The sequence below is a fragment of the Eumetopias jubatus genome, unplaced genomic scaffold, assembly GCF_037043125.1.
Source record: "Eumetopias jubatus isolate StellerSeaLion01/CBP00866 unplaced genomic scaffold, mEumJub1_p1.0 scaffold_10, whole genome shotgun sequence".
NCBI classification, from domain to species: domain Eukaryota; kingdom Metazoa; phylum Chordata; class Mammalia; order Carnivora; family Otariidae; genus Eumetopias; species Eumetopias jubatus.
Window position 1 is genome coordinate 77,875,391 of NW_028274816.1, and position 16,455 is coordinate 77,891,845.

General features: G+C 62.6%; 4 protein-coding genes and 4 non-coding genes across 8 annotated transcripts; 1 reads left to right on the forward strand and 7 right to left on the reverse strand.

Annotated features, from left to right (window-relative positions):
• The first annotated feature begins 802 nt into the window (after nucleotides 1–802).
• SOX15 (SRY-box transcription factor 15) lies at nucleotides 803–2,523 on the forward strand. Its single transcript, XM_028124848.2, has 2 exons — nucleotides 803–1,719; nucleotides 2,270–2,523. The coding sequence occupies exons 1-2, from the start codon at nucleotides 1,187–1,189 to the stop codon at nucleotides 2,436–2,438; spliced, it is 702 nt and encodes a 233-aa protein (XP_027980649.2). The 5' UTR covers nucleotides 803–1,186; the 3' UTR covers nucleotides 2,439–2,523.
• Nucleotides 2,524–2,626: 103 nt separating this feature from the next.
• MPDU1 (mannose-P-dolichol utilization defect 1) lies at nucleotides 2,627–6,176 on the reverse strand. Its single transcript, XM_028124909.2, has 7 exons — nucleotides 6,031–6,176; nucleotides 4,619–4,684; nucleotides 4,306–4,438; nucleotides 3,904–3,989; nucleotides 3,673–3,791; nucleotides 3,449–3,559; nucleotides 2,627–3,327 (listed from the first exon to the last, which is right to left on the reverse strand). Exons 1-7 carry the CDS (start codon nucleotides 6,131–6,133, stop codon nucleotides 3,208–3,210), a joined length of 738 nt encoding a protein of 245 aa, XP_027980710.1. The 5' UTR covers nucleotides 6,134–6,176; the 3' UTR covers nucleotides 2,627–3,207.
• Nucleotides 6,177–7,571: 1,395 nt separating this feature from the next.
• Nucleotides 7,572–9,599, reverse strand: CD68 (CD68 molecule). Its single transcript, XM_028124908.2, has 6 exons — nucleotides 9,443–9,599; nucleotides 8,935–9,362; nucleotides 8,691–8,810; nucleotides 8,518–8,590; nucleotides 8,232–8,402; nucleotides 7,572–7,940 (listed from the first exon to the last, which is right to left on the reverse strand). Exons 1-6 carry the CDS (start codon nucleotides 9,489–9,491, stop codon nucleotides 7,807–7,809), a joined length of 975 nt encoding a protein of 324 aa, XP_027980709.2. The 5' UTR covers nucleotides 9,492–9,599; the 3' UTR covers nucleotides 7,572–7,806.
• Nucleotides 9,600–10,160: 561 nt separating this feature from the next.
• On the reverse strand, nucleotides 10,161–16,264 carry EIF4A1 (eukaryotic translation initiation factor 4A1). Its single transcript, XM_028124907.2, has 11 exons — nucleotides 16,180–16,264; nucleotides 14,759–14,807; nucleotides 14,260–14,392; nucleotides 13,672–13,811; nucleotides 12,469–12,637; nucleotides 12,034–12,143; nucleotides 11,673–11,816; nucleotides 11,459–11,596; nucleotides 11,259–11,348; nucleotides 10,918–10,997; nucleotides 10,161–10,812 (listed from the first exon to the last, which is right to left on the reverse strand). Exons 1-11 carry the CDS (start codon nucleotides 16,200–16,202, stop codon nucleotides 10,668–10,670), a joined length of 1,221 nt encoding a protein of 406 aa, XP_027980708.1. The 5' UTR covers nucleotides 16,203–16,264; the 3' UTR covers nucleotides 10,161–10,667.
• Nucleotides 11,070–11,212, reverse strand: LOC114225468 (small nucleolar RNA SNORA67). The gene has a single exon (XR_003612563.1). It is a non-coding gene; the product is annotated as a small nucleolar RNA SNORA67 (small nucleolar RNA).
• LOC114225466 (small nucleolar RNA SNORD10) lies at nucleotides 12,241–12,381 on the reverse strand. Its single transcript, XR_003612561.1, has one exon. It is a non-coding gene; the product is annotated as a small nucleolar RNA SNORD10 (small nucleolar RNA).
• On the reverse strand, nucleotides 13,199–13,340 carry LOC114225464 (small nucleolar RNA SNORA48). The gene has a single exon (XR_003612559.1). It is a non-coding gene; the product is annotated as a small nucleolar RNA SNORA48 (small nucleolar RNA).
• Nucleotides 14,091–14,225, reverse strand: LOC114225470 (small nucleolar RNA SNORA48). Its single transcript, XR_003612565.1, has one exon. It is a non-coding gene; the product is annotated as a small nucleolar RNA SNORA48 (small nucleolar RNA).
• Nucleotides 16,265–16,455: the final 191 nt, after the last annotated feature.

Consider the following 16,455-nt stretch of genomic DNA (forward strand, 5'->3'; position numbering starts at 1 on the left):
GCCGGCTGCCTAATCCGATTACCCGAGGCCTGGGGCTTGGGCCGGGCCTGGGGCAGAATGGGGAGCTGGGCTCCCTGGAGACAGCCTCTGAGACTTAGGTGTCCGGCCCTCATTGCTGCTGGCTCTCCGCTCTGGGTCCAGGCCGCTTCTCAGGCACCCGCACTGCTGACCGCTGGGCCCTGGGGGGTGGGGAGCCCAGGGGAGCCCAGGCTCCGGGCTCCCTGCCTTCAGACTCGGGTTTGCAGGTAGCACCTGCAGTGGGGAAACCGAGGTTTGGGGGCTGGAGTTGGGAGGGCTTAAGTTTTCTCACCTGGAGAAAGGGGCTGAATCACCTAAGCACCTGCTGGGATGACTCAGGAAACAAAAATGGCCTGCCTCCTGACTGTCCTGGCCCAGGGGCAGGTCAGGGCTTTGAGGAGCAATAGGCACAAAGGGGTTTGGGGTAGGGGGTGGGGTGTTCCCAACTTCCTCCTAGCTCAATTGTGGCCCTGAGGGCTTTTGATTCCCCAGTGCTTGATCCCATTGTGCAAAGGAATTGACTTTAAATTGCCAAAGCTCCCGAAGGGAGGGGAAGGCGTTCAGAGCTCCTGGGGCTGGAAGGCTTGACATCTGGGTCTTGGGTGGGGAGGGGGCGTGGCGCCCCGAGGGGGAGTGTTGGGGGCTGGGAACAACAGGACACCTGGGTTTGCCTAAGGGAGGGGGACGTTGGCGCCCGTCAGGAGGCGCGGTCTGCGGGGAGGGCGTGGGGAGGAGTCTGGTTAAAAGCTGTTCCCGGGTCTGGCCCACCCGCCAGCCACAGACGCTGAGGCCAGGTGAGAGGGGCGGTGGCGGCCGGGCCCCGGGACTGCCCGGGACTGCTCGGAGGCCGGGCGCGCCTCGGCGGAAGGCGGGCTGGGCCGGGCACCTGGCGGCATCCGGGAGCGGGGAGCGCGGTTTGCGCGGTGCCGGCGCTCCAAAGTGTGCCTGATTGGTTGAGAGCAGGGGCTCCATTCTCAGGACGCTGAACTTGGGGACGACACCTACTTTTCATAAGGACACGAGTTCCTCTGGAACGACTGCAGACTGGGAAGACCCTTGCATTTTAAGGACACCGGGTGTGGGCATCGACGTCCCGCTTTGGAGGGGAGGGCGCGGAGGACGCCCTCTCAAGGCTTCCCTCCACCACCACCCCCCTCCCCACGCCCCCATGGCGCTTCCTGGCCCTTCACACGCCCAGGTCTGGAACCTGGAGCCTCCTGCTCCCACGGCTCCTGCCAACCCGTCCTCGGGCTGCCCGGAGCGGGAGGGCGCCGGGAGCCCGGGGGTGTCCGGGGGGCTCCCCCTAGAGAAGGTGAAGCGGCCCATGAACGCGTTCATGGTGTGGAGCTCCGCTCAGCGCCGCCAGATGGCGCAGCAGAACCCGAAGATGCACAACTCGGAGATCTCCAAGCGCCTGGGCGCGCAGTGGAAGCTGCTGGGCGAGGACGAGAAGCGGCCCTTCGTGGAAGAGGCCAAGCGGCTCCGGGCCCGGCACCTGCGCGACTACCCCGACTACAAGTACCGGCCTCGGCGCAAGGCCAAGAGCTCGGGCGCCGGGCAGCCCCACTTCGGCCCGGGGAGCGGCGGTGTAGCTGCCGGCGGGCCGGTCTGGGGGCCCGGGTACGCGACCACCCAGGGGAGCAGAGGCTTTGGGTACCAGCCGCCCGGCTACTCGGCAGCCTACCTGCCCGGCGGATACGGGTGAGTGCCTGGAGGGCGGGCTGAGGCTCCGGCAGGGGCCACTCCGGGGGGACCTGGGGGGGGGTGTTAGCGCCCCCCGCCCGCCCAGTGCCCCGCAGGGCTGGGAGCGTTCTGGTGGGCCCGGGGTTCCCTGGAGGCCGTTTCCATCCCAGCCCGGCAGTGGCGGCCCCCAGGATGCGATCCTGTTCTAGTCACCCGAATTTCCCGTTTCCTCCCCGCTTCTGGCCCTCCTGTGACCCGGCTTCCCCTCCCTGCCCGCGGGGCAAGGAGAGGCCCGGCCCGACTCTGCCCCTTCCCGGCCTGCCGAAAACAGGCGCGACACGCAAGCCTGCTCGAGAGCGTGCCCCGACACGGCCGCGCCGCGGGGTTTGGTCCCCAACCCGCGCTACCCAGCGGGGCCCGGACAGCCAGGGACCGGGGGCTGGGTGACGGCAGGTTCTACCTCTGGGGCCAGAGCTGGTCCCACCCACCCCCACCTGTGCTTGGGGGGCGCTGCCGGCACCTCCCAGCCCGGGGACGGGCTCTAACCCCACTGTCTCTCTCTTTGCAGCTCTTCCCACTGTAAACCAGAGGCCTCCTCGCCGTGCTCCGTCCCTCAGAATAACCCCAGGCTCCAGGGGGAGCTGCTCCCCCAATATAACCCCTGCCTCCCCCCAGGCTCTCCCACCCCGTACAGCCCTCCCCTGCTGGGGCCCCCCCTGCCCCTGACCCACCTCTAACCCTCGTGGACACGGACCTCCCAGGAAGGGCTCCCCCTCCCTTGTCTTCACCCCAAACCCCCCCCCCAGGCTGCAAACCCTTCTTTAGAACTGTGTTGGACCCCAGTTCAGAGGAGGCCTGTGCTACGGTCCCCGTCCCCCCCCCCCGCAAAACACTTTTTTTTTTTTTTTTGTAGGATGAACACAAGTTTTTACAATTAAACCCTGTCTCGGAGTCTTTATTGCCCCACGTCTGTTCCCCCTCACTGCGGCAGGAACCAGCAGTCCCCACTCCCTTCCGCCTGGACCTGCCAGAGCAGGAACCTCCTCACCCCACCCTGGGGCCCTGCCTGAGTCATTCTCCATCCCCCCACTCCCCACCCAGCACTGGGGTCCTGGAGACCGTCCCAACCGGGCTCGGGGAGGGAGGCAGCCCCAAGCCCCCAGCTGCTTCCACCGGCGGCTCTGCCCTCTAGGGCCACAGGGACGTGGGGAGAGGGGGCGGGCAGGGCCGACTCGGGCCCCAGAAAACCTAAATAGGTGGGAATGGCGCTGAAGGAGGAGTCTCAGGCAAACGGTTCAGCGAGTTAACACTCCGTGCACAGGGCAGTAGTGCCAGCCTGAGAGCCCTACCCCCGTGCTTTCCGGGGATCCGCGGTCCCCCTAAGCCCCCGGCTCGAGACTTTTACAATTGCAGAGGGATGAAGGAGGGGAGGTCCCACCAGCAGGCTGGTTCCGGATGGGGACGGCGGGAGACACAGCAGGCGCTCCAGCAGCAGCCAGCTCAGCCCTACTCTTTCTTCTCGCGGGGGGGCTTTGCGTTCCAGTAGAAGAGGAGCTGGGCAGCGATGAGGCCGTTACAGAGGGAAGAGACCACGAAGGTTCCCGCCATGAGGAGGTCTCCGGTCTCCTGCGTGACGGACAGCGGGGGCCCCAGAAAGTGTTCAGAGAAGGAGCAGCGTGAAGGCGGCGGCGGCGGCGGAGCGAGGGCCGGGCTCTAGTGCCCCCTAGAGGGGAGAAGGGGCACTCACCTGAATGGAGGTGAAGATTCTGGCCAAGGAGCCCCCAAAGAGCAGAAAGACGGTGACGGCTGAGAGCTGGCCCGTGTGCCCGTGCCGGTAGTTCGTGGCGGCCTGGAGCAGCTGGGGGGGAGTTTGAGAACCTTCGTTCCGCCGTCTGGACTCCTCACACCTGCCACCCCCCACCCCCCCCCCCCCCCCCCGCCCAGCATCCTTCCCTCGCTCCCAGCCCTCACCCGCCCCAAGACCACCGCAGGCACGTTGGAGGCCTGGAGCAGGGTGACGAGGGCCAGGGGCGTCAGTGGGGACAGCAGCAACAGCAGGGCCAGCGCATAGCACGTTAGGAAGGTGACACCTGGGGGTCAGGGAGGTAAGGAGCCTCGATGAGCCTCTCCGGTCCTCGGGCTTCCCCAGGCCGGAGTTCCCAACAGGGCCCCCAAGAGCCACCCCCCCACACCCCCCAGCACCTTTCACGGTCTGTCCTCTGTAGTGCAGGACCAGGAAGCAGATGGTGACTGTCTGGAGCATCAGGAACAGGGCTTCACCCCAAGAGCTGCAGAGTCAAGAGTTGGGAGGGAGAAAGACGGGCCTGGAAAGAGGCAGGGAAAGCCTCCATGGCCCGTCCAGCTGGGGCCACAGTTTGTTGATGACTCCCTGTTGTCCGCAGCCCCGTCCTGTGGGGATGGACTGATGGACTCGGGTCTAGATCCTGGGCATCCTTGGGATGCTCTCCTCTCCCCATCACGTTCACAGAAGACGGCCAGATTTCCAGAAGGACTTAAGCTTTGCCGCCCTCTTACCTGCCCCACCCTGACCCCCACTAGACGTGTGCACATTCACCCTTGGGGATCAAGGGCGGGCTCCCTCACCTGAAGGGGAAGTTGTTGGTGATGCTGTAGACCATGGTCCCCGTCAGTGCCACTAGCTCTAGCATTACTGACTGAAGGCTCAACCCTTCGGCACTCTTGGCTCTCAGGATTTTAAACACCTGCGGCAGTTTTACTAGAGAAAGAACAAGAAGGGCAGGGAGGAGGAGCCAGCATCCCTCGGGAGCACCGCACCACAGCCAGGGAGTGGACTGGGAGGCCTGTTACCTCCACTTCCGGTTAAGGGACCCACCCAGCTTCTGGCATCCCCGGTCTCCGCCCTCCTCCTGACAGCGGGGAAAGATAAGGTACATACCCAGCAGCGACCCGGCCACGATGCCCAGACCCAGGCCTTTGCTGAGGAGAATCTTGAGGCAGGCGACTGAGAAGAGAAACAGGAGTAAACAGAAGGGACGCCTCTGGAACCCGGCCCAGGGCCAAGGGCTTTTCATGCTGCCGTGGGTTGCCGCTGCTCCTTAAGACGCGGACAAACCCACACACGGAAGCCCGGGGCTGTCTGGGGCCCCGGCTTCCTGCTCCCAGTCTTATCACTGTCCTCTGACTTTCCCAGAACAGCCTTTACCATGCCGATTACATCTAAACTGACGGGCGTGGGAGCGAGCGCCAGGGTGGCTCAGTCGGTTGAGCGTCGGCCCTTGGCTCAGGTTGTGATCCCAGGGTCCTGGGATCGAGCCCCGCGTCAAGCTCCCTGCAGCTCCCCCTGCTTGTGCTCTCTCTGTAAAATAAATAAAAATGGTGTGCGTGGAGGGGGAAGCCTCTTGTAACACTGGGCAATGCCCACGAGTCCTGGGATCCTTCATTCCCCTACTCTGAGCAACCTAGGCGATCCAATCCACACGTCTTCCCAGTGCAAGGACAGGTCTCCCGATCCACTCATTCCCGAACCCTTTTGTCCCTGGCCCCCCCCCCGCTCACAGACCTTACGTTACCCTGCAGGGGCTTGCTGGGAGGCCCCCGCCCCCACACCTCCAGCCCAAGGAGCTCGGCCCCGTGGGAGTCATGAATTCAACCCAGTCGGCCCCAGGAGCACAGCGGGGGACCGGGAACGGACAAGGGCAGGCTGGGCAGGTCTCCCACGGGACCTGGCGTCTGCAGTGGGCTTCGTGTGGGCCTGCCCCGCAGACGGAGGACTGCAGGCAAGTCACCCCAGGATGAGACCATGAGCAAACGTGGAGGGCGGAAGGCGCCTCTGGAGGTGCCGCTGAAGCCTGGATTCGCCAGAGGCCTTGAAGCAAGTGCAACGGCTCCTCAAGGTCTACCGCTGACAAGATTTTATTTATTTATCCGACAGAGAGAGCACGAGCAGGGGGAGCGGCAGAGGGAGACGCGGACTCCCCGCGGAGCAGGGAGCCCGATGCGGGACCCGATCCCAGGGCCCCGGGATCATGACCCGAGCTGAAGGCAGACGTTTAACCGGGCTGATCTTATTGAAGACTGGGACGATTTGGTCAGATTTTAACTTTGTTTTGTGCAGTGTGAGTCTCCCCATCTTTTATTGCGGCCGCCCGCTGACCCCTCCCCGGCCTCCCGCCCAAATATGGCGAGCCCCCTCTATGGAGGCCGAGACACTTCCGCCCCCTTCCGCCATGACTTCCGCCCGGCTCGGCCTGGCAGGGGTCGCCGCCGCCGCCTGGGCCGCAGTCACGCACCACTGATGGCCCCAGGGCGCTCCAGCAGAGCTCTGATAGGATGCCGAATAAAGCTCACCGTGAAGCAAGTCCCACTGGACGAAAATTTGGTCGTAGCATTCCTCAGGTAAGAGAAGCGGCACCAGCGCCCGTTTGAGCGGGCCGTCTGCCTCGGCCGCCATGTTGCTAAATTAGCTTCCGCCTGTCCGGGTCGCCATTGACCGACGCTGCGCATGCGCGCTCTGGGCCCTCCGCCCCGCTGCTCCCCGCTCTTTCTAACGCCACCCCATCTTCAGCAGCGTGAAATAGGTCTCGGCCAGAGACCACGTTTCGGAAGCACCGTCCCTGTTCGCGGTTTACGGCATGCTCAAGCTTGCGCCTGCGCAGTTCCGTCTATCGCGCCTTTGTTTACGCTTCCAGTTCGGAGGCAACACTGAGCCTCCTGCCTTTCTCCGCTCTTCCTGCGCGGCGCCATTTTGTCTTCCCCTGGCCGACCCCACCTTGTTCGAAGTTGAGGGAGAAGGAGCATGAGTCTCGGGAAGGGCGTTGAGTGGGGGCGCCGTGGCTCCCTCTTTCCTGTTGTGTCGGCGTCTCCCGAGGGAAGGGCGTCGGCGGGAGCAGGACCGCCTGCGCCAGTTAGCCCTCCGGAGGTGCCGAGCTGCGCGCGGGCCCGTGTTCCTCCCTCCCCGGCTCGCCCGGGGCCTTGGCGGTTGGGTGCGCCCGCAGCTGCTGGGCAGGGACGAGGAGGCGGTGGGGAAGGCGAGCCCCCCGGCCCGAGGGTTCCCTCCCACGCCGCCGGCCCCTCCGCCGAGCGAGCCCAGCGGCGAGGCCCCGGGCCCAGCAGCTCCCCTTGGGAGAGGCCAGCGTGGACAGCGATGCCCCCCGCGCCCCGCGCTGGGACCCCAGCTCCCAGCCATCCCGGTGGAGGCGGGCCCGGCCGTTACGCCCCGGTGGCCTGGCGCCCGCTGCAGGGGCCGCGCTGTCGAGCAGCAGTTCTTTGCCAGTTAGCGAGGTCACACGGGATGTCCGGGGACGCGGTGGGGTGGGCCTCCGGCCTTGCAGGGCCCCCGCAGCTGGACGGGCCCCATCCTGGCTTCCCGGCGATTGCACCGTGGCCTACTGTAACGCGGGGCAGCTGTCCTGGGGCGGCCACGCGCTCCCCGTAGGTACACCCCCGGGGCGGGGGGGCCCAGGCTGGAGGCATGCTGTTCCTGGGGGAGCCCAGGGTGATTGCGGGTGGAGGTGAGAGTCCCCACGGCTGCCACGGCTGGGATAGGAGCATCCCCGGTGCGGTGAGGGTTTAATCGGCGTGCCCACCCAGCCCTGGACGCGGTGGGCAGGGCAGAGCGTTCTTGTTGCTACGGAGCTCCCACAGGAAGGTGTGACCTTCCCACCCCCACTCATCGGCCATTGCTCCCTGCTTCACCTCTGACTGCGAAACCGGCTTGGAGGGCAAGGGGGTACTGGAGCAGCCAGAGGCCCGGGAAGAGGAGGAAGGGGGCCGAGGCAGATGCGACGCCAGCTGTGCTAGGCTTTGGGGGATGAACCGACGAGGCCACGTGGTCACACATGACGGTCTGGCTCCCTGAGACTCAACCACGGACGGCGCGGAAAGGCGTGTGACTGACACTCAGGGCTTTTAATCCTGGCAAGAAGGGCAGGGAAAACCGAGGACAGAGGTTGGAGCAGGTTTTAGTATTCTGGGGCCGGGGGAGGAGAAACTGCGCACGTTTAGTGAACATCTTAGCTCCACTTTTGTTCCTGAAGACGGAGAGGGAAGGTAACTTTGGTGCTGAGTCGGTTGAGTGGTGAGAGCGCAGGGCTCTGCGGTGTCACCTGGTATTGGAACCGGTGCTCAGAGGGGCTGGTAGGCCGGTGGGCGTCTCCGGACGATGCAGAATGTAACCAGCAGCAGGGTGAGGAGGCCCAGCGAGATCAAGCCGATGATGAGGGGCAGCAGGTTGAACTGGTCGCTGGGACAAGAGAAACCTGGCAGAGAGGGAGGGCCGGCAGGAATCACGGTGGAGGCCGCGCCCAGATGGGAGGAGGGAGGAAGGCGTGGGGGGGGGGGGCGTTGGGAAGTAGGAGATTGGCGGGGAGCTTCCCTAGAAGACTCCGAGCAGTAAGGAAGAGGGGAGAAGGGCGGAGTTGCGGAGGAAGCAGGACAGTTGACAAGCCTGAGAGAGGAAGGGCGGTTATGGGCCCGATGACACGGGGGGGCGGGGGGGGGGGTGCTGTCTCAGCAGGCGGAGGCTTCGAGGGGGTAGGAAGAGGTCTTACTTGGCCCAAAGGCCCCTGAGGGGGGCAGCTGAGCGGCCTGTAGCTTCAGGTGGAGCAGGTCAAGGCGCAAAGCCGGCGGCAGAAGGATGCTTGCGTTTCTGCAGCCGAAGCTCTGGCCCAGGGGGGCTTGGAGAGCTCGAAGGGATGAATTCTGACCCGAGAAGGTCCATTCTGGAAGAGCGAGGGAGGGTCAGCTCTCCGTCCCTGCCCCTGCCCCTGCCCCCCGCTCTGGTCCCTTCAGGGGCCCAGACGTCCAGGGCGAGCGACGAGAGGGCAGGCTACTCACGCGCTGCCTGTGGGAAGGACACGTTGTACTCCAGAGCCAGGTACTTCAGGTAGACTGCGCCCTGCCGTGGCTCCTGGGGAGGTGACCAGGAAGGCTCAGGGTGGCAGCGGGCAGCCACGTGCCCGGAGCCAGGAGCGCAGCCAGGGATTGGTGGGGGGATGCGGGGGAAGTACCTGCTCGAACCCGAAGCTGAGCTGTCCGAAGGGGAAGGAGAGAAGCAGATGGGGGCGGGCGCCCTCACAGCCCCCCTGGGGCTTGGTTTTGTTGGGGTTCAGTACGGAGATGCCCCAGGCCTGTAGGAGTTAAGATGAGAGCTCGGTAAGAACACAGCCGCGTCAGCCGAGGCTCCCTGTGCCCTGCACCCCGGCCCTGCCTCGCCCCCTGCCCCTCCCGTCCTCCGCCGGCGCCTGGCTTTACCTCTCCTCCGCCGTGGGTCGGGTACACAACTCCGATCTGAATCCGGGCTTGGAGCCGGACGCAGGGCTGGGAACCATTAGTCCAAGTGTAGTCTCCTACGGCCTCCTGGGGCCCTGGGCTGGGACTCGGCGGGGGTGGGGGTGGCGGCGGCGGCGCTGGGTGGGGGGAGCTGGTGGAGGCGTTTGGGCTGGTGGCGGTGCTGTTGCTCGTTGTTGGATGCACCGTGGTGTTTCCGTGGCGGGGGGTGGTCGGGGGCCGGTGCGTGGCCGTCGTGGGCTCGTGGCTGGTGGCGCCCGCTGTGGTAGTTACGCCGCTCGTGGTCGCAGGGCTTGCCGTGCTTTCTGTCGCTGTCGGGGTCGGGGTCACCGTGAAGGATGGCAGCAGAGTGGCCGACTTTTTATGAGGACAGTCGTTCCCTTGCCCCTGGGCTTTCAGCAGAGGAAGACCGGTTAGCGGCAGGTGGGCCGACTGCTCCCGGGGCCCCCTCCCCTCTGGCCTCTCTCCTTACCAGCCAGCAGCCCCACCAGCGCCCCCAAGACCACCACGGCCGGCCTCATGACGGAACGGCCTCACCTGGCCTCACCCGCTCGCTCCGGGCCCGTCCCGTCTGACCCAGCTGCTTGCTCAGCCCTATTCCCCCTCTGTTTCCCTTTGCAAAAGGAGGAATTAAGTTTTTGACTTCCTGTCACTGAGACAGTCCGCCCCCAGCCTGACTCAGGCACCTCAGCCCCAGCCACCAACCCCTTAGTCACCAACTTTTGTCATTGAGGGGATTGCCCTGGCTTCCGAGTGGGAACGCACAGCCTCCAGAATGTCACATGTGAGTTTGGGGGCAGTCGATCCTTGGGGATCGATGAGTCTACCTCCGCCAAGCACGCGTGGCGGTCCCAAGGGATTACAGAACCAGCGGGCCGGCAGCCCTCCCCCAGCGCTCTCCAGAAACGGGCTGTTCGAGGCCCTGCAGAAGGGTTTTCTCCCTTCTCCGTCTGGCGCTTCCTCTTGGCCGAGGCACGTGAGCTGCTCATGACGGAGCGCCGCCTGCGGCGCCAGAGCAGGTCGGGGTGTCCAGCGGACGGGACTTCGTCAGAAGGGAGGTGGGGGAAAAAAAGCCACCCAAGGGCAGTCTGTAAGGGTGATGGCGGGGGGCGGGGGGCACGGCCGGAGATACGTGTGTGCCCAGTAACAGGTGGGAGGGAAGGGGAGGCAAGAAATGAGAAGCCCAAACAGGCAGTTTGCAAGTCATTTTATTCAGAATTTTGTGTTTTGTTTCCTGAATCAATAAATACTATACAAAACAATGTAAAAATGGCTACCATTTTTTCTCCCCTGCTCCCCCCACCTGGGGACAATCCCCTGGGCCATTTAACTCAGATTCTCCGGATTTGGTCCAGCAAATGAGGTTGAGTGACACTATGGCCCCTTGAATCCTCTTCAGAGGCGTTCAGCTGGGGTGGGGAGAGCCTCTGGGGGTTAGAGGTCGACTAGGTTACGGAGATGGATTAGTGTTTTTGGGAGAAGCGACGGCGCCTGGGGCAGCTGTTGCCCCAAAGAAAAGGGGGTCTAAAATGTTCACGGTTCCTTCTTTTGCCTCAAAAAGTGACATTTATTCAAAGAAAAAAAAAAAAGAAAAAAATGACAAGATGTCCATCCCTTGGCTCCCTTCCCTCCCCCCTCCTGCTCCTCTTCAGCCCCCAGACGGCAGCCTGGGTAGGGCTAGGTAGCAGGACAGCCCCTCAGATGAGGTCAGCAACATTGAGGGGCATCTCCTCAATGGAGGTGTTGTAGAAGGTCTCGATGTCTCGAAGAGTCCTCTTGTCTTCTTCTGTCACCATGTTAATAGCCACACCCTTACGGCCAAATCGTCCACCGCGACCGATTCTGGTGGAAAACGACGACACCTCAGTACGAGGGATGACAGCGGAAGGGGGGAACCAGAACTTTAGCTCAGGGCGAGTTGCGGGAACGTTCCAGACCCACACTTACCTGTGGATGTAGTTTTCCCTGTTGGTGGGAAGGTCATAGTTGATGACTAAGGAAACCTGCTGCACATCAATGCCTCTGGCCTAGGTCAGGGGAGAGGACAGGTCAGCACGAGAACCAGGAGGGGACACAATCAAGCCGGAAGGGACTCAAGGCCGTGTAGGCAGCCAAAGGCAGGCACAGGAACGGACAACGCCCTCTCCCCCAGCAACCTAAGGCATGCCACGTTGTCTTCCAAGTTGCTACTTTCCTGAAGAGGGGCACAAGCAGGCCCCTTGGAGAGGGAATCACCTTGGATTTTTGCCCTTCTTCCTTCCCACTCTCCCAGCGTCCCCCCTACTCACCAGCAGGTCAGTGGTAATCAGTACTCTGCTAGAGCCGGAGCGGAACTCCCTCATGATGACATCTCGTTCCTTTTGGTCCATGTCTCCGTGCTAGAGCGGGAACAGAGGGGAGGGCATGGGTCGCGGGCCCGCGGGCGCCGAGCAGCAGCTGTGAGGCGCGCCAACGCCCCACCGCCGGGGACAAGGTGAAGAGCACGCACCATGGCGGACACAGTGAAGTCTCGGGCGTGCATCTTCTCAGTGAGCCAGTCCACCTTCCTTCGGGTGTTGATGAATATGACCGCCTGCGTGATGGTCAGGGTCTCGTACAGGTCACACAGCGTGTCCAGCTTCCACTCCTGGGAAGGGGAGGGGATACCAGTCAGGGGCTATACCCCCCCTCCCCGCCGGCCCGCCTCCTGCCCTGGGCCCCACCTCTCGCTCCACGTTGATGTAGAACTGGCGGATACCCTCCAGGGTCAGCTCCTCCTTCTTGACCAGGATCCGGATGGGGTCCCTCATGAACTTCTTAGTCACCTCGAGCACATCGGAAGGCATCGTGGCAGACAGCAAAACCACCTAACAGAAAAGAACAGCCTCAGGGTGGGGGGCCCTCCACGATACCTGCCCCTCCCCCATTCCCGAGGACCACCTGAAACAGAAGCCAGTGAATAAAACGGCTTGAGGGGAGACCCCAGGATTCCTGTTGGCTCCTCCGCTCCATTACCCCAAGCACCCCACAATCTACAAAGGAGCCCTCGACTCCACGACACGAGGCTGTACACCTCTTTCTCACCTGGGTGTTGCTGTTGAGCTTCTGGAATATGTCATAGATCTGGTCCTTGAATCCTCGGCTTAACATTTCATCAGCTTCGTCCAATACAAACATCTTGATGTACTTGGGAGCTACGAGAAGAGAGAAAACACCAACAGGTGGTGATTAAGAAAGTGTGAGAGGAGACTCACATTTCCCAATAAAGAACAGAAAACGGACAAGAGCTCTGCTCTCAGAAGACGAAGGTTGATCCTTTGCCTGCAACTGCCACGCTAGGCCAGCTGACAGCCCTGGGAAGCAGAACACTCCCCGGGGCTGAGAAGACAGGGAAGCCAGGCTCAGATGACACGCATGGGCTCATCACAGAGCAACGCCCTCCCAGGCGCACCCGGGCACCGTGGAGGAGACTGTGGATCAGGGGGCAGGGGGCGCGCGTGCACGGGAGGAGAGACTCACACAGGTATCTCCGATTCAGCATGTCAAATACACGACCCGGGGTGCCCACGATGATATGGGGAGCCTCCATCTGAAGCTTCTGCACCTCGGCACGTACATTGGTCCCCCCGATGCAGGCATGACAGGAGGCACCCATGTAATCTCCTAATGCCATGACTACCTTCTGTATCTAGACCCAGAAAAAAAGTGCCCGTATGTTAACCGCGACCGTGCCAGACCCCATTTAAAACGGTTCTGATGTAATGCTCTCCAACTCAGACATGCACCATTAAACTCACTTTTCAGGCAAGAAACAGGCAGATACTTCACTTAAGATCACACTGCCAGTAAGTGGCAGGCTCAGGATTTGAGCTTGGTCTGGCTCCTAAGAATACAAGGATTCACAATAACCGCCCTTTCTGAAAGCCACCAATGACCCATTTCATTTGATCTCATAGCAACCAGTTTTATTAACAGAATGCCATCTACCTGTGTCCTATTGCACTCCTGCCACAGACCTGTGCTAGGGGAGATGTTCACTCTAAAAAAAAAAAAAAGCATCTGCACACACATGAAGGCCCTCTGAAATTCTTCTAGAATTCTGCTTTGCTTGCAGTACATTACCTTTGTTTGCAGTTAGCACAGAATCATCCTGATTTTTCCACAGAACTTTTCTACTTAAACGAGATTAGCATTTCTGACCCTTTCTAAGAACTCCCAAGACCCGGGAAAACAGTCTATCGTTAGGATTTTGTGTGCCCCAGGCATGAAACAGCTCTGGCCACCAATCCAGGCATCAAGCTAGGATGAACAAAGGACTGTCCGTCTGCTTTGCCCCTGGCTGATACAAGAGCACCACCACCAAGGGGTCTCTCTGCCCATTGCCAGGGGGTCGGTTCATTAACAGCTGCCAAACTTGCCCGGCCAGCCAGGCCAGCCAGGCCCCACCTCACGGGCTTTTCATTTGACTCAGGAAATGGGTGGAGAAAATAATGCTTATTGTGTTTAGGTAAGAAACGGCTTATAATTAGCCTTAACAAGCCTTCAAAGGTTCGGAAGTCCTCAGCTTATTTTCTCTACTTTTACACGGTGGTTCCTTTCTTCCCCCCATGCTTCAGTTCTGCTGAGCTGGTGGTCCTTGCGGAACACACCTCTGATTTTTTTGACTATGGTAATTATTTCTAACATTCCTTCAAGAGAGGAGTTAGGAAGCTGCATGCTCACCTGCTGAGCCAACTCTCTAGTAGGTGCCAGGACCAAGGCCTGCGTAGCCTTTAGGTCCAATTCAATCTGTTGCAGAATTGATATGGCAAAAGTGGCTGTTTTCCCAGTCCCAGATTGGGCTTGAGCGATCACATCATAACCTAAACGGATGAGCAGACATTTGGTTATCAGCGTGCATATGTTTCAGAATCAGGAAACGTTCGAAGCTCTGATCAATCAATCAGCACCCGAGAGAACCATGTGGCAAGCATCAAGTACTTCCCAGACTTTACCTTGTCACAATGGCATACCCCCACGGAACAATCAGGGCAGGTCAGATTAACTCATTTACCACTACACAAAACTGGCCTAAAACACAGGTACGGACAAGCAGTTATGAGCTGACTAAACTACCACCTTATTGAAATTAAACCAGCAATCCGTGTGTCCAGGGCATGAACCAGACGCAGGCACAGACCAAGAGCCAAGCTGGGATAAACAAGGAGTTGCTTTGTCCCTGACTGATATGAGCCAAGCACCACCAACCAGGTGCCACTCTACCCAGGTCAGGGACAGTCCAGAACTTGTCCTGAGGCCGAGGGATCTTACCCTTGATACAAGGGAGAATGGCTCGCTGCTGGATGGCAGAAGGCTTCTCGAAACCGTAGGCGTAGATGCCACGGAGAAGGGACTCAGAGAGGTTCATGTCATCAAAGCTGTCAACAATCTCATTCCAGTTACTCTACAGGATACAGAGAAATTCCAATGGTAGGAGACACAAAGCTGTGTCCTAGCGCTGAAGAGCCGGACCCTGTACCCGCACCAGAGCTTCAGAGCCCCCCACCTCACCTCCCTCCAGGGAAGCCACATGGCCCTACAAGATCTGGGAAATCACCTTAAAGGGCGAGTCCACTTGTAAAACCAGAGACCCAGACAATGCAGAGACACAGGACTCAACTCCAGGACGTGGTATTTTAAACAAATCACCACAAAGCAGTTAGGACGGGGGGACAGATCTACTCGGGAGGTAGGCAACCCCAGTCCCGGAATTAGGGGACACCGCCTTTCCCAGAAAAGAGGGACAAACATTGCAGGGCTCCAAGCTCACCTCGATGACGCCTTCGGGCTCCATCCCATCGGGGCCATTGTCTCTGGATCTGTTGGATGAAAGTAGAAGCATGCCAACTGAGACGCGTCAGAAACCCCCCCAAGCAGCTGGCGGCCCTGCACGATGCCATCGGCCCCACTCCCCGAGCCGACCCCGCCAGCTCCCCGAGGACACAGCCCTTCCTCCACCACCGAGCCAGGCCCGGCCCCCGGCAGGCTGCAAGGAGTGCCGCCGCGCTCCCGGGGCCCGGAGGGGGTCAGCGCCGCCGGGCCCGTGTGTCCCGGGCCGGGGCCGCTCCGAGCCCGAGCGCGTGCGCCTCCCCCACCCCACCCCCGCGGCCCCGGCGCGCCGGAAGTCCCGCCCCTCACCTCCCAGCTGCGAGGGGAGGACATCCCCTTCCCCCCACGTCACTCCGCCCGCGCCCTCCCCCACCCCCTCCAGCCCGTCTCCCCCCCTCGCGGTGCCCGGATGTGGGAGGCCGCGGGCGGTGGCGGCCTCGCGCACAATGAGCCCCAGCCGAGCTAGCGAAGGGGGAGATTGCACAACACTCAGAAGCCAAGCGGGCTGGGGGAGGGGAGCCCCTCGGGCCGCCATGTGCTCGCTCCCTCGACCACCCGGCGGCTTCTCCCCCCGCCACGGAACAATCCACAACCCGCCCGCCCCCGTCGCGAAATGGCATCGCCCTCCCATACCTCAGGCCGCTCACCCCCGAAGGAAAGTGGACCTGCCCATCCGCAGTTTGCCAATTGCCCGGCTTGTGCGGCAAAATGGACCCGCCCGCCCGGCGCCGGGTGGGCTCCCGGTGCCTCACGCGGCCGCTCCTCGGGGTCAGGCTCGGTCCTGGCCGTCAAGAAAACCAGCACACTGAACGGCCGGCTTCTTCCGCCCCGCCCCGGCTCTCCGCGCGACCGAGCGCCCGGCTCGGAGGACCCGGGCGCCCCCCGCTCCGGCGAGTGGTCCCGTCGGCACCCCCCGGAACCCCGAACGCGCGCGAGCCCTCCCTCCGCCAGAGAGGCGCCCGGACCCGCCGGCCCGGACCACGCGCGCTGGCGGCCACCGCCGCCGTCGTCCCCCGCGCCAGGTCGCGACCCCGCCTGGCGCTCGGGCGCCGGGACCTCGCGCGCCGCGTCGTGGACGGGGAGCGGCCTCCAGGCGGGCCTCGCACGCCAGGCCCCGAGGGCCGGGCCGTCCCCGCTCGCTGCCCAGGCCTGGGCCCTGCCCCCTCGCCCCCCAAGACCGGGCCTCCCGGGCCTCCCGGGCCTCCCGGCATGGCTGTCCCGTACAACCCCGGGCGGGGCGGGGCGGGGGGAGGCCCCGGGCGGTGGGCCTCGGCTGCCCCTCCGCCCCCGCCCGCCCCGCGGGGCCCTCGGAAGGGAGCGGAAGGGTGAGTAGCCTCGACCTTTTGCAAAAGGGTTTCTTACCGGGAATCCTGACTCGCAGACATGATCCTTAGAAACTAGGGCGGAGTGCCCGCCTATCGACAACTTATAGAGCGCCCGACCCCGCCCCAGCCATCGCATTGGCTTGGCCGCCTCGGCCCCGCCTGCCAGCGCTGAGCGACTCGGCGTGACGTTAGTTCGCAGGCGCTCCGGCACGCCGCCACCATTGGACAACCTGAACGCCTATCAAGATGAGGCCCCGCCCCGCAGCCCCATTGGCTGTGGGACCCGCCTTTCTCGCCGGTGCGGAAGTGACAT